This window comes from Malurus melanocephalus, unplaced genomic scaffold (genome assembly GCF_030028575.1).
Source record: "Malurus melanocephalus ecotype Western Australia unplaced genomic scaffold, MMel_1.1 scaffold_4, whole genome shotgun sequence".
In the NCBI taxonomy this organism is placed as follows: domain Eukaryota; kingdom Metazoa; phylum Chordata; class Aves; order Passeriformes; family Maluridae; genus Malurus; species Malurus melanocephalus.
This window is the reverse complement of record NW_026623236.1, coordinates 2,471,935-2,487,130: the sequence shown is the minus strand read 5'-3', so window position 1 is coordinate 2,487,130 and position 15,196 is coordinate 2,471,935. Positions and strand designations below refer to the sequence as shown.

Sequence of the window (15,196 nt, the reverse complement as noted above, 5' to 3'; positions counted from 1 at the left end):
CTGGCATTTTGCTTGAGTAAGAGCTGCTGGATTGAGCCTGGAACTAATGGCCAGTAAACAGCTTTAGAATTTGGCCTGCCATTTGTACCTGCTAAAGACTTCTTTATCCAAAAGTACTAGTGCTTGACTCAACAAAATATAAATCATGTCCTTGCTTTTATTAATGCAGACAGCAATGTACGTCAGCACTTTTAYACATACATAAATACATACATATATTTATAAATTCTACATGCTTGAATGCATCAGACTTTTCTGAACGCCAAAACAGTGTGAGGTAAATGCCAGGAATGGCGCTGAAATTTCAAAAGAAATAAACCACGGTGCTAAAACTCTGCTCCTTTCACCCTCAGCAGCATCCATGGGATCCCTCTTACAAGGGTGACCATTAGTAAGCCTTGAGGTTCCAGTTCCTTCATCCTCTGAGTGATAACTTGAGTTAATCAGAGAGCACAGCCACAAGAAAAGATCATTAGTCCCTTAGGAAACCAACTGGGCAAAGGTAAAAGAAGAAAAAATTACTGGCAGAGTAGCTAAAAAGACATTCAAATGGAAGTCATATGTCTTAATTTTGAGTGGTATGTTAGAAAACACCTATACACTCAAAGAAGAAAAAGAATAGTTTTTTTCACCTTTCCACTGCAAAAAGAATTTAGAAACACTTCGGACTCAAAAGCTTGACATGACTCTCCACATGAAGAAAAAAAAAATCCAGTGGGTTTTGTTAAGGTTTTTTAGTGATTTTGGGTTTTTTTTCCCCCTCAGGATAGAAGTCTTACAGTCTTGTTTGTTATGTCTTCGGGGAAAACAAAGGTTTGTTTTAATAAACACAGTGTGTTGAATGATCCAATGCAGAACTGAAATGGCAAACACAGTGGACTCAGCCTATCTAGACACCACCTACCTTGATATACGTCAATTTTGAACACCAGAGGTTAGTTTGTAAGATAGAAAAACTATTTAACACACTTACTTGCACAGATCAGGATTGCTGTTTTCATCCAAGATCACGAGCAAAAATACTCTTTTTCACTCCKCTTTTTGAAGAATTTGCACAAAATTTATACACAGTTTTAGAGGTTTGGTAGAATGTCCCAAAAGACACAGTGATGATAGCACAGTGATATGATCACTTGAAATTAATTAATCTCAAGAACATTAAGTCCATCCTCATTCCATACTAGAGATTGCAAAAGTATACAGACGTAGAAGAGTATTTTGGGAGAAGCAGCTTTCAAAAACCATACCTGAAAATGAACAAATTACTCCAATTCATGTGTTCCTTTCTSAAAGATTGTCAAGCCCTAAGATTTTGACAGCAACCTGTTTCAAAGAAACCATGAGACTCATTTCAGTATGTTCTTCCACGGTATCCTTTGACTGTTTCCCCCATGTTCTTACCAGTCTCTATCATTGACTTAATTTGGCAGCTTTTTTACCTCCCAAACTCAGAGAATATTGTAAAACTAGGTGTATCTTTAGCACTACTAATTCATGTGCATCCTAGTTTTCCCTGCCACATGCTGAGAAGCTGTGCTGCCATCCTGCCTGTTTTCCTACCAGTCACCCATTTCTCTACCTCAGTACCTTCAGACAAAGACAAACAAYGCAGGAAGTTAATTATCATCAACCATGTGATAATTAATCTCCATAAAATCATTCTACAAGGAAATTCCCAGCCCATGCAACAGTTCAGCATCTGTCAAAATAATTGTCACTTCCAAAAAGTGCCTGAAAAAACACACATCACAGGTTTAGTTACAGTTACAGTCACTGAAGCTGGGTTTAGTTGCAGTAAGTTGGAAATGCAYCCATGTCAGTCTGCTGCTGGCAGTAGTTTATTGGTTTACAAAGAGCACTTCTATCATGTGCTGCTGAGGCTGTCAGACCCAACAAAAAGGAACAGTTCCATTTGTTGTTTCCTTCCACTTAATGAATCATGCAAAACTGACTTTCTGCTTTTGTTATTCACTTATAAATGTATTTAAGAAATGAGTTAGCCAGATACTATTTACAGCTATTGAAAGTGAAGAGAAGTCACTTTCTCCCTAGGCTAAGAGGGAGCAGTAAGAAAAGCTGCTGAGGAGCAGGGGTTGTACAGCCACAGGGATGAGTACAGAGAGCATATGGCTGAGTCCAGACAGAAGGAGGTGTCAAGATCCAAAATATTAAGATTTTGCACAATAATTTGAGCTGTGGTGACAGAAAGGTCATACCTTTTATATATTAGGTAGACAGAAATCATGTTAGGAATTATAAAGGTCCATCTCAACAATGATGTCTGGGTTACCTGAATAAAAGACAGYGACATGTGTTGCCTGCAGTGATTTAGAAAAATGCAGGATTATTTTAATATTTGGATTATTTAAACATTAACTTGTATATTCTGCATTTGTTCCATGAAAGGAATTTTCAGATTAGTAAATTACATCTTTCAGAACCGTATTTCTATGTGCCACCATTTTCACAAGGTATTCCTACAATTATCCAGTATTCTTCATTAATTACTGTTTTTAATCACATTAACATGCCTATGATTTTTCAGAACATGTAACCAGCAATTCCCAGGGCTAGACTGCAAGATAACAATTTTATTCTCCTGCCAGAGAACAGTATGAGCTACATGTGCAGTGATTTGTTGCTGCCACCTGCACACCCTCTAGAGGTAGGGAAGGCAGCCCTCGGTTCGAAATTAATCCACAGATCCATAYTTGGAACAGCAAAACCTGCCAAGGTCCCATATCCATTACAGTACCCCTCACGTTTAGAGACAAGGCCAAAAGCAGAACTTTATCACTGAGCCATCTGCAAACACTGACCACAGCACACACCCCGTGGGCTCCACACGCTGGACTGTGATGGAGGCAGTCACTGCTCACTGCAGGATGCTAAATGCAGACCTGGAGATGAATGGGCCTCCCTACTACACTGATCCCATTTCCGAAGCTGAAACACATGTCAGATCTCTTGAMTGACTCTTCTGTAAATTGCTTCAAAATCTTTACAACTGTTCACATTTTTCAGCCAGGATCRTTTTCATTTAAGTCTCACTTCACAGAGCTTTAGCTCTTTGATACTTAAAATAGAAAAGAATACAACTTTGTCACSGATTAATAAGCCTGAAAAACACAATCAAAATTTCATAAAACCGTATTTCTTCAATAACTGAGCACTCTCCTAGTAAATCTTACTTTCCAGATACAGATCAGATCTGAAATGCCACTGTTTTATCTTAACATAGCTGGGTTTTCAGTCACTATCCATAMCATTGTTTATTATTTAACTCCTAAAGCTGGTGATAAAGGCAAGCCAAAAAAAATGCCATGACTTTTCATTGTGGTGAGATAATTTACAGAAATGGGCATATGAAAAAAATACTGGTGAGCAAAATCATACAAAGGATTTTTCCAAGTAAAATATTTCGGTTCTGACACTTACTGGTCAATTTGTGCTCAATTTGGTACAGTTGCTTCAGCTCCAGCTTTCCCATTCATGAACAGCAGAAATAAYAACATTTAATCTAATATTATTATGCTTTTAGATGTCTTTTATATTTCATGAGTATTATTAACTCAGTTATGGTTTCAAGGAAAAATTCCCTGGACAAGTATAAGACTGACTGAATCTCTTTCCCCGGAAAAAGTCCCCGAGGACTGTTGTTTCTCAKCAAGTTTCTGAATACCAAAGGGTATTTCAGATGCATCTTCCCAGGTTTTCCTCCAGCTGCAGATGTGGCCATTCTGGAGGTTTGATACTGGACTGCATCCTGCTGTCCAGCTGCAGCCCTTCTCATGAAATTACCTGTAAGAGCAGCTAAAAAGTGTCTTAAGCTCCCGAAAAGAGTGGACCCAGATGAGAAGAAACTAGCTGAGGCTCAGCTTCAGCAAGAGTTACAGGAGTATTTACCAAAGGAAAAGCAATCAGGAACACAAACAGGTACTGAACAAAATTTCCACRTTGTGATATTACTGATTATTTCCTCAGATCGGCATACAGGGTTGAGACCTCGATGGAAGAAAAATGTGAAGGTCAATAACATATTTTATTTATATATAAATCCAGTAAATTGATCCATACTGTTGCTTCAGCTTTCTCTCTACAGAAAACAGGTAAAACAGGGGGAAAATATTAAAAATATATTAACTGAAGACAAACACATTTCTAACCTGAAAGTAATATATACTATCAGTTAAGTACTGTTACAGTCAAGTAGACATTCATAAATTCTCCTTCCCACCTAGGTAACTTCTTCTCCCTCCGCAGTGCCACAAATGCTCTCACAACTCTCCCMATGTAATATCTCTAAACAGCAAAATCTCATGCAGAGTGCCCACACATAATGTAGGAGCACTGAGGATTTCAGATTAGGCCTTCATGTCTCCATAGGAGAATTTCTCAACTATAACTTCTGAAGCTTTATAAAATCTCTCCATTTCAGATGGGTTTTTGCTCTCATTCCTGAAGGAAAGACAGAGCTTTTATCAATGCTCAGTTTGATGGTTTCTAGCAATTACTCTGTAAATGCCTATATCTATTAATAATACCAGCAAAAAAGTATGTTTACAAGCACTTTCAGGATGAAAATCAAAAGTCCTTCCAAAGAGCTTTTGTAATTCAGAACCATCCTCTGTCTCATTATATCCTACAATAATCTCTCAACTCCAATACCCCACCCAGCAAACAGATTATTACAAAGACAAATCATGAGTTCAGTCAGTAGTCTGTCTATGTGACCTTTGAGGAAGGATAACTTCTTTCCAGACAGCRTCTCCAACCACCAAATGAAATCTCTTGTTTCTAAGCTAAAGGAGAAAGAAATACGTCCGCTAGAGCAAATTGTATTATATAAAAATTTACAACACCCCCAGACATAAGCAAAGGTTTTCATCYAAATTCTGCTTCATCTTCAGTCTGCAAATGCAGTTGGGACATATCAAARAGCAAAACCTGCACAGATTCAACAACTAGAAGCTGAAAAAATCATTTGAGAGCATGCACRCTTACTGCAACTAACCACAGCTGCACCTGAAGGGTAAATGGAACCTCCTCAAAGAAGCAACATTTTATTAAATTTCTACTGAACACAAGTAGKTGGGGCCAAAGGCATGAGAAAAGGATGTTGAAGTGAGGTGGGGGTGGGTCTCTTCTTCCAGGTAAGAAGCAAWRGGACAAGAGGAAGTGGCCTCAAGATGTGCCAGGGGAGGTTTAGATTGTGTATTAAGAATAATTCCTTCACAGAAGSATTGCCAAGCATTGGAACAGGCTGCTCAGGGGAGTGGTTGAGTTCCCATCCCTAGAGGTATTTTAAAGACCTGTGGTAGATATAGAACTCAGGGATACAGTTTTGTGGGGGATTTGGCACTGTTGGGATTATGGTTGAACTGTGTGATCTTAAATGCCTTTTCCAATCTAAATAATTCTATGATTCCATGCTTCAAAATTCTCACAACTACATTCAGAAGGGTCTGAGAGACAAGTCTGAGAAAAGCCCTCTGACTGCCAGCACAGGCTCTTCCTCCCTCCCTGCTGCACAGAAACCTGCAAGCAGCTCGGTCACACACAGCTTTACACTTCCTGCCATCTACACAGGTCCTTTTGCACAGAGCTGCAAAGAGCAAGGCTGTGCTCCTTCCTGTGGCAATGGTTCCTCTGGTACACGTGAATAAACCTGGCTCTGCAGATGAACATCAACTGCACAGAGATGAAAACACAAAAAGAGACTTCCTTCCTCTTAACGCATTCAGAGTCTTCTTCTAAGCTCAGCCAGTTTAACTTCCTTTGATGTAAGAGAGTTTTTCAAGCTGATGAATTAGCCGCGTGGTTTCCTGAAAACTGGCAATTCCTCTTCTCCAGCGTTGGGCTACCTGAAGGGAAGAGGACATCACCTGCTCACCAGCCTGGCAGCCGTGTGGACACCACAGCAGCCCCATCAGGCCACCTTCAGCTGAGCCACCACTGCCCTGTCATTTCTCCTACAACAGGACATTTTCACCATTAAAAAGCTGCAGTTGCTGATACAGACTTTTCTCACAGAGAGATTGACACACATTTTCAAACTCACTGCCAAGGATCAGTGGCCCTTCATCCCCACTACCTACAGAAATGCATCCAAAATAATGTTTCATCTTAATTTTCCCACAAAAGACTCTCTCAAGTATGTCAGGACTCTTACACATATTCAGAAAGGTCCCAGTAGTAACTTTGAAATSCACTCCTATCACAAGAACTTTGAAGGGAAAGATTTGTGCATTTGCTTCTAATGAGTAATTCTCAGATACCACAGTTATGGATGAGCTTAGGCCACATAAAGCAATTAAATTTAATRCCCTGGGAGAAGTTAGATGCTATTTCTGACTGAATGACCTCAAGAGTGTGTGCAAGTGTTCTAATCTATGACACAAGTAAAACAGGAGGTATCTGAATGTGTTCAGTGGCATTTTTTTTTTTCCTCCAAGCATAAAGTTTTTCTTCTCTTCGTTTGGTCATATTTGACTCCTGGCACCAGTCTGTTCCTTCCATATGGTATCAGGTACGACTGCAATAAAAGAATTAAAACTCTACAGAAATCTCAAAAGGCATTAATGTTTGCTTGGTCAAACTACAGTCTCAAAGCAAGAAGAAAGCCAAGACAAACAGGAATATATTGCTTAAATCAAGACGTGGGCATGTACTGAACTTCCTTTCTTCATTATTTCTAATCAGTTTAAGAGCATGATTCATTTGTTAAACTTCATTCTCTACAAGTGGGGAGAAAAAAGTGAATTACCCATTGAATGCACAATAGAATAATGAAAGGAAACTGCAGGTACTTCATGCCTTTGAAAATTATTCACTCTTCAAGAAAATGCTTAGAGACATATTTACGTCCATCTCTGTTAAGGAAAACACACACATTTATGTTTAAGATTTTCTTGGATGAAGTCCAATTTCAGTTGTGTCTGGCTCTGTCCACCTCTGAATCACTGGAGCAGACTGTTAATATATTAAGAAATAATCACATAGTCTTTCAAGCAGAAGACACTGTCTGAGACTACACTTCAGTGCCCAAAATGATGAACGTTTTGCTGAGCTTCCTGTAACGCAATTACACTGCAACTCAGATAGCTATCACAAGATAAATCTAATGCTCAACAGAAAATTGAAAATATTTCTTGATTAGGTGCAGCTGACCTATAAGACAGCCTTTGAACTTTTAATTAATATCTTTAAAGGGATGGAGCTTTTGSACATGAAAGGGCAACTCCTTAAAATTATTTTGCAATTGATAAACTTTACAGTTCATGAATTTTCTACCTTAACTGATCTGTGGTGGCAATCCCTTGGGTAATCTACATCTGCTCTCTTACAGGAAATCTGTAAAACCAACTTAAAAAAATAAATGAAAAATATCACATAGAAAACAAGAAAGAAGAAAAAAACCTGCAAGTTTCCCCAAACTCAGTATAGTCCACGTAACACATGTTTAAAAGTGACTCTCAATGCACCAGCATTAACTAAAAAAAAGCCAAGAATGCATGCTGTAATGGATTGTAATGGGAAAAAGCAATATTCATTGTGAAACAAACATCTGCCTCATTAGAAATAAGGYAGTAAATTATGTCCACCATGTATTCATATTCAAGGCTTTTTGTTAGATAGTATTATTCATGCCTTCTACTCCACCTATTCTACCTGTGAGCAGGACCCTCACTTTGGAGAGTCACTGATTAAAATCACTTGCAAATTTCATTAATTTTTACAAGACACTTATGTTAATGAAAACATGAACCATATAAGAATGTTAAACACTTGGCAAAAAAAGTTTTACTTTTGAATTAGTAAGAAGTAACTACCTCATTACAGTGATATTTATTTGCACTGTCACCAATTTACATTGTCTAGGAATTAAAGGTTGTCCTTCTATATATTTTCTCCATAAAAAGAAGATTAATGAAGGAACAAACCATGTGCTTTACCTTTCCACTGAAACAATTACTAAAAATTTAACTGCATTTTTATGAGCACTGTAAAGTCTGTTAATTTTGCTTATTCTCATGAATAAGGAAATCACTATTATTAATTGATAAAACATTGGCATTCCATTTGATGCTACAAATTATTTGAAATTATTGCAAAGTATTAGTTCAATTATGCTTTCATCCAATTCAGGAAACTTAATTAAGCTACAAAAGTAAAATGGTGAATAGCTATTAAAAATATAGGCAGATGTGGAGCATGGAAAGTGCATCAAATCTGAATGATATCATGACCTATTTTTGATTAAAAAAGTTGAACAACGCAGAAACTTAAGAAAGTATTGGSGTGAGAAAAGGTGTTTGGATCATTAAGATATTATCCAGGGCCTACTTTGAAAACCTGTCACACAAATACTTTCTCAGACACAATTAAAATCTTTATAAATTCTTTCTTTAATTCACTACTCCTTCRAGAACACATATTTAATGCCATACTAGAAATACATATACCATCCCTTGGAATAAATCTGTAATTGTGGGCAACTTCTTTCATCATATGAGACCATGAAAAGTTCCCCAAGAGCCCCCACATCATAGAAGACACTCAATAAGAAAGACAAGAAATGCCACACCAGAGACTGGCACACCAAGAAAAACAGAGCTGAGATAGGAGTCYCATCCCCACATGTAATGCCAATTACATCCAGGGTTTTGCAAGGGGAGAAAAAAATTACAGCAAAAAGATAAAGAAATCTCTTAACTCATTTCTTGCTTTAAGRTGAGGAAGATTCTGCTTGCAAAGGTTGTACATTTATCTGAAACACAAATATTAACCTAAGATACTGTCCACCTTCCTAAACACAATTCCTAATCCCATTTCAGGAATAAAACTTATGACAAACAGAAGAAAGTCCACATGCATGAACTTTCCCTGTTGCAGGTCTTGGTGACTCTTTCTCAAAGAAAGCCTTCTGTAGTGTTCTTTGTAGAAGGCTGTGGATCAAATTTGATTTTTATGGCAAATTGGTTGTCTCCCCTGGATCACCACTCTTGAGTCAGAAAGTAGGGCCAGTACAAATGAGAAAATTTAGTAGATCAAGCCTCAAAAAATAAATATGAAACAGTATTTTACTAAGGTTAGCATAAATATTCCTGATTACTTATCCACTGCAAATCCTGAGGTGGACAATAGCTCTCCAACAAACCAACCAACCAACAAAAAATAAACCAACCAAAAAATAAATGAAAAATAGAAGCCAGATGTTATTTAATACCTGTGACAGGGTTCCAGGAGAGAACTGCTGTCCATGAACAACACCAGAAAAGAAGAGGAATAAAGCATGGCTGAGCATTTGTTCTCCTCTGCTAATCACAAAGCAGGAGCAGATGGGTATAAAGATTGTTACATCTCCACCCTCTGGTCAGTACATAGTGATTGAGACAGCACAAGAAAATACTGGATGTGACCAGTATTATATAATCCCACGTATCCATTCAGGCTGGGACCCCACTGTTGGGGTGGCAGGCCCAGCAAAAAGGGCATTTCTGTGGACACAGCAGGTTGAGCAAGCCAGCAGAATGCTCTCATCAGAAATAAGGCAAGCAGCAAGCACCTACATTAGAAGAGTAGTGGAGAAGCTGGCAGGCTGCAGGAAGTTTTCTTCTCTAGTCACTGTGTCAGCCAGCTGTGCTCCTTCCCAGCTGAACAGGGATGAGCAGAAGACAGAGGAGATGTGGAGGGCAACCAAGATACTCAGGGGTCTTGAGCTTTTGTCTAATTTGGAGCAGTTGAAGGAGCTGAGCATGTCTGGTCTGACTGAAGGGTGGTTTAACAGGTGACCTAGTAGCAGCCTGCACCTGCTTGAAGGGAATCACAGTGATAAAGAAACCAAAATCTTCTCAGCAGTGACAGAGCATACATAAAGGGACAATAAAGGGACCATAAACCGTCATCTTGGAGGTTTAGGGTTGTTCTTGCATTCTTTCCTTGCCATGTCAAGCCCCCTCTTTTTTCTACAGACAGGTGTTGCAGACCGGCAGATTACTCAGCAATGTGGTGGGACCTCCTTCCAGTGAAATTTAAGACCAATCYACACAAAGCTGTCTCACACAACTGGGAGGAGTGTATCTCCCAGCTCGACTGGGTAACTTCCTAAGGTTGCTCCAAAACAACATTTTGGTGAGAAATATGCACACGTATAGAATCACAGATGGCTTCAAATGCAAACGTGCAGCAAATCACTGCACATTTAGAGTGAAGTGCATCTAAATATCCACTTTCATTCATTGTCCRTCAACAAAAATGCCTATTGAAGTTTGGGTGCTAAGTTAAAGAGTTTTAAATTTTTACCTCCTCAGTATCTTGTATGATTTTATTTGCTGCATATTTATGTTGTCAATYGTGTTATTTGTTAATTATAAATATCATGTTATTATCTTTCACAAACATATAGAAATATATCATTACCCTAACAGCACCAGATCCTGGCTCTGAAATGGTGCTTCAAAAGATGAAAGCTGTAGAGCTGCTCATAGAGTACCTGGAGCTCATTAGATGCCCTAAGATGGAAAAAATAAAGAGATAAAATCATTTCTGCTACATTCAATAGTATGAGAAAAAGCAAATCCTTTGGCTGTTGCACATTATTGGTTTTCTAATCAGACTATGGAAGCTCCACAGTTATACAAAGGGCATGGTGTGATGCAGCTCTGTTAGCTCGCCTGCTGCTCAATAGCCATCGTGATCATTACTAAGCTATATCCTTTCTGGCAGATCTGGAAAGCTAAAATATCTAGTTAAATCTTTGATGGCATCATTAGATTTTTTTTCCAGAAATAATTTTTCCATCAATAACGCRAAAGACAAGAATAATATCATACAGGCTCTTGCAATTCAACTGGCACTGTACCTTATCTTGCGCAGTAGCCACTGATGTATGCCCATGAAAACCTATCAGCACAGGTCATGCAAAGCTACTGCCCTTGTGCGCCCATCCAGATGTGTGACTTGGGATTCAGGAGCTTCCAGAGCAAAAGCTTTGTCAAGACAAKGACAACCCCACAATACATGTTAAAGACTTCTGCATGGAATATATTACAAAGAAATCAGTAAGAAACAGAAACTTTATTATTCCTGAAATAAATCCAACATGTTAAATTAGGAAACTTATACAACTAATTATATGCTACCAGTATAAACAGAATCAAAGAGCAGTCTTTTTTTTTTTTCTGAACATCTCATGCCATCTCATTTTCAAAATGTCAATGAAGAAAAAAAAATAAAAAGTTCTTACGATAACTGAAGATGAAACCCAGACTTAAATTTGCAACGAATCTGGGATTCCCCTTTGATCATTCTGATGCAATGGCTGTACATTTTTATCACACCAAACAACCCATAATAAACTGCAGCAGCAATAAGGGAAAGAAATCCTACCGTATGTCAAGACAATGCCTTTGAAAAGTTACAATATCACAGCCTTTTAATGTAAGTTACAATATCACAGCCTTTTAATGTAAGCGCACGTGTTAAATACGCACGTGGCTCCATGTGTAGGTGATGTGGTGTGGCATAAATATTTTACTAGCAGGAGTTTAAGTTACTGACTCATTGCGCACAAATGGTATGAATGTTCTTTTCTGATTTTATAAGTGTTCATATTCTGGTGCCCCYGAATGATTAAGAGCAGAAAACTGGTGTCTGAAAAGAAGGTTTTCAAAAACTTCCCTTAAACTTTAATAGGGCTTTCGATATAAAGAACTACTGAGGTGCACAAAAAAGGAGTGAGTCAAGAAATGTAATTTATGGCTCTGCTCCCCAGCACAACTCTACTGAAATCAATGGTCTTTGCTCAACAGTAACTTCTTCCCCTAATTGTAGAAGTTTGCAGAATAGCTGTCTTTTCCAAAATTTGTCAAGTTTGTATTAACAAACAAACTAATCAATTGACTTCTGAATGTAGGTCACTACACTCGTTCTTTAGCTGGCGGGCCTATTTTTCTCTTATTTGGAAGGGTGAAAAGAAAAAAGAAGAGTAAACTGGGCATACTTCTCAGCTTCAAAGTGTTTTTCCCTAAGGAAATGATAAATGAAAATATCACTGCAGGAATGATTTCTTATTTATAACAAATCTTCAACTCCTTACTTCTCACTTAAAAAACAAATACCCAAATCTAAACAAACTGCTAGATCAAAGCCTTTTTAAACCAAAACTCTGTAACCACCCTTGCRTTACTTCAATCTGAATATCAGAGTGAGGTTTCAGGAGACCAATGATCTACTCAAAAGGTCTCACCCCAGATAGCCCATTCCTGTACCAGAAATAGTACAGAGCTATAATGGGCTCCCCTGCAGTCGAGAATAGCTTAGCAGTGGTGGAAGCAGATATCTCATTCACGTACTTTATAATGTCTTTGCAACTCCAAGCTACTTGTCTCAAGACTTCACTTTTTTCAAATAGTTGTGGCTTTTTAATTATGTTTTGGGTTTTAATTCTCTAAGAAAGTCTGTTTTCCAATATGCAACTATATTTGATCAGGTGGCTGGAAAAAAATGAGCCTGAAACACCAAAAACACTATCWTATTATCTGACTATGATTAAATCAGGAATATACAAATACATTAAAATAATTTATAGACTGGCAATAAGGCCGGCTGTCAAACTGAAATCCAATGGAACTTCAAATACACCTTAAACACTGTATCAGAAACAGATCCTTAAAGGTAATATTGTTACCAGGCGCCTTACACTACAGGAATGTTTCAAGCTCTCACACAGATCTGCTYCGATAAAAGATGTAATGTTGGCATTACATCTGCCAAAATTGCCATTTGCAATTAAAAATTAAAACTGGCACTCTTTCTATGCAGACAATTATCTAAACGCAGCTGGCAATTTTCCTTGTTTACAGTGCTGCTGTGTCATGACTCCATTCTGTTTGGAAATTTACTACCTTTTTTTTTTTTTTTAGGTTTAAACTTGTCAATCGTGTTTTCAACTTGAACTTCTCTGGTTTTAAAGGTTTTCATCATGAACTCAAAAAGAAAGGTCCAAAACTGGTTTGCATATTTTGTACGGCAACTTCAGGCTCTGCAGTAAAATGATTCCTAGTACATATTTTAGTGATTGTCACAAGACTAATTTACATCCCTCTAGGCCACAGGATAACACCTGTAGGAATGCCAACAGCAAAATGTACCAAATAAATGCCTTCCAAGAAGAAAATTTTGGGTGTAAGAGCTGATTTTCAGAGTGAAACAGAGAGAATGGAAGATCCCCTAAGTGGACAAAAATCCCTTTACTGAACAATATACAACATGAAGCATATTTCTACTGCTTGCTATCTATAGCACTTGTGCTCTACTAAATGAATGTATCCRCAAAGTATCTTATTAATCAGACTGCCATGTTTTTGGCAAAGCACTTTTTTACTTACAAAAGCTGCTATTAAAGTAGGATTTGGGGGTTGTCCTAGTGCTGGGAGAGAAGCATTCTTCATGCTGTCAAACAGCTTTTACAGAACAGTTGCTTTTTTAGCAAAGCTGTTGCAACCACTAGTTTGATTTCCATGACTATCATGGAACAACAGTCACTTACAGCGTATCAGTTAAATACTCTGATTCGTTTAGGGTACATTTCCTGTAGTCAGACATAGCAATACCTTGTTTTATATCCCCAACACAGYAATGCCTAATTTCCTTCCTCTGTAATTGATCACGTTTTCACCTAGGAATACGATCCATTGTCACAACTCCGCGCCAGACTATATTCAACGTTTTGCTCAGCCATCCAAAAGGATTTTGAGTAGAGGCCTTTCCCCTAAATATTACAAAAACTAATAAAAATAGAGGATTGCTAATGAACTGAGGAACATGGTTGACCGTAAGGACACTGCAAGAGCAGGGACAGCCACAGGTCCCCTCGCACAGGTGTCCCGGCCAAGCCTTTTGAAGTTAAAACAACGTAAGTTTTGCAGCGCGTCGACAGTACCGCTCCCCAACTGAGCGATGCGACGGAACACGCATTTCTGTCACGGGCTTTTTCAGAATGAAGGCGACAGGAGCCGTCACTTGCTAAGATCAAAAGCGCATCAGCGGTAGGCACCGGCGGAGAAGCCTCCGGCGCGGAGCCGCTCGCTCCCCTGCCTCGGGCGGCAGATGGGCGCACCTGGGGCGCAGCATCCCGCGGCACCGCGCACCCACGGCGAGCACACGCGTGGAAAGGCGGCGGCACCCGCACTCCCTGCGAGGCGGGGACCAGGCGCGCCCGGAAAACACGCTGGAGGCAGAACCGAGCGCTTCGGCTCCGCGGCGGTAACTTTTCAAACCGCGCAGCGCTCGGTATCCGCTCGGCAGGACACGCACCGCGGGCGCTCCCACTGCGCCCCGCCGGCAGTGTGGCATCCCTCGCTCCGTCCAGCCTGACACCGGCGTGTGGCATCAGCGGCAGCGCCGCGCAGTCTCCCCCCCGCGCAAGCCGGCGGCCTCGGGTGCCCGGGGAAACAGCGAGCATGTGCTCCCCGCCGGTTCTCTCTGCCTGGTGAACCGAGCTTTCCCCCAACACCTCCCACCTAGGGYTGCGCGGGATTTTCCGCCGCCCGCGGACAGCCGCGCCGCAGGTGGCAGCGGCTTCCCCGCCTCCGCTAACGCCTCCCGGGCACTTTTGGCGCGACTCGCGGGGTACTGGTCCTCCCCGTGGCCCGGCGCGGAGTGATGCCCGGGGACCGGAGGGGCGGGAGGGGAGGTACGCGCCGCTCGGTGCATCTGGGCTCTGCTCGGGACAGGTGCGGGCGGCGGCCCGTGGAACGGACGGGAGGGGTCGGGACGGGACGGGACGGGACGGGACGGAGAGGGGAGCGCGTCGGTACTCACACGAAGGCGTGATAGACGAAGGCCCATCCGCGGGGCCGCTCCAGCACGTTGTACAGGTAGTTCTGCAGCCGGCGGTACTTGGCGTTCCTGCGGCAGCTCGGTCCGCTGCTGTACGACAGCGGCTTCCCCAGCAGGCTCATGCGGGCGCCGTGCTTCTCGCGGCGGCCCTCCCGCAGCCCGGCGGGGGCGGTCGCGCCGCCGGTGCCCAGGAGCAGCAGGCCGTCGCCGCGGGCCGCCGAGCTCGTCAGCGCCCTGCCCCGGCCCGACTCCACATCCTTCATGCCAGCTGCCGCGCCGCTCTTCACCCAGAGCCCCGCGGAGCCGCCCTCCTCCCCGCCGCCGTGGTTGCGGGGCATGGCATCACCCCGGG

At 41.0% G+C, this 15,196-nt stretch overlaps 1 protein-coding gene across 1 annotated transcript in view; it reads right to left on the bottom strand.

The window, feature by feature from the left end:
- Positions 1-15,185, bottom strand: part of KCNQ5 (potassium voltage-gated channel subfamily Q member 5) — a 269,055-nt gene extending 253,870 nt beyond the window's left edge. Inside the window, exon 1 of the mRNA XM_057369068.1 lies at positions 14,827-15,185. Coding sequence (XP_057225051.1) covers positions 14,827-15,182 — 356 coding nt within the window. The 5' untranslated portion in view covers positions 15,183-15,185. The remainder of the gene's footprint in view (positions 1-14,826) is intronic.
- Between the last annotated feature and the right edge of the window lie 11 nt (positions 15,186-15,196).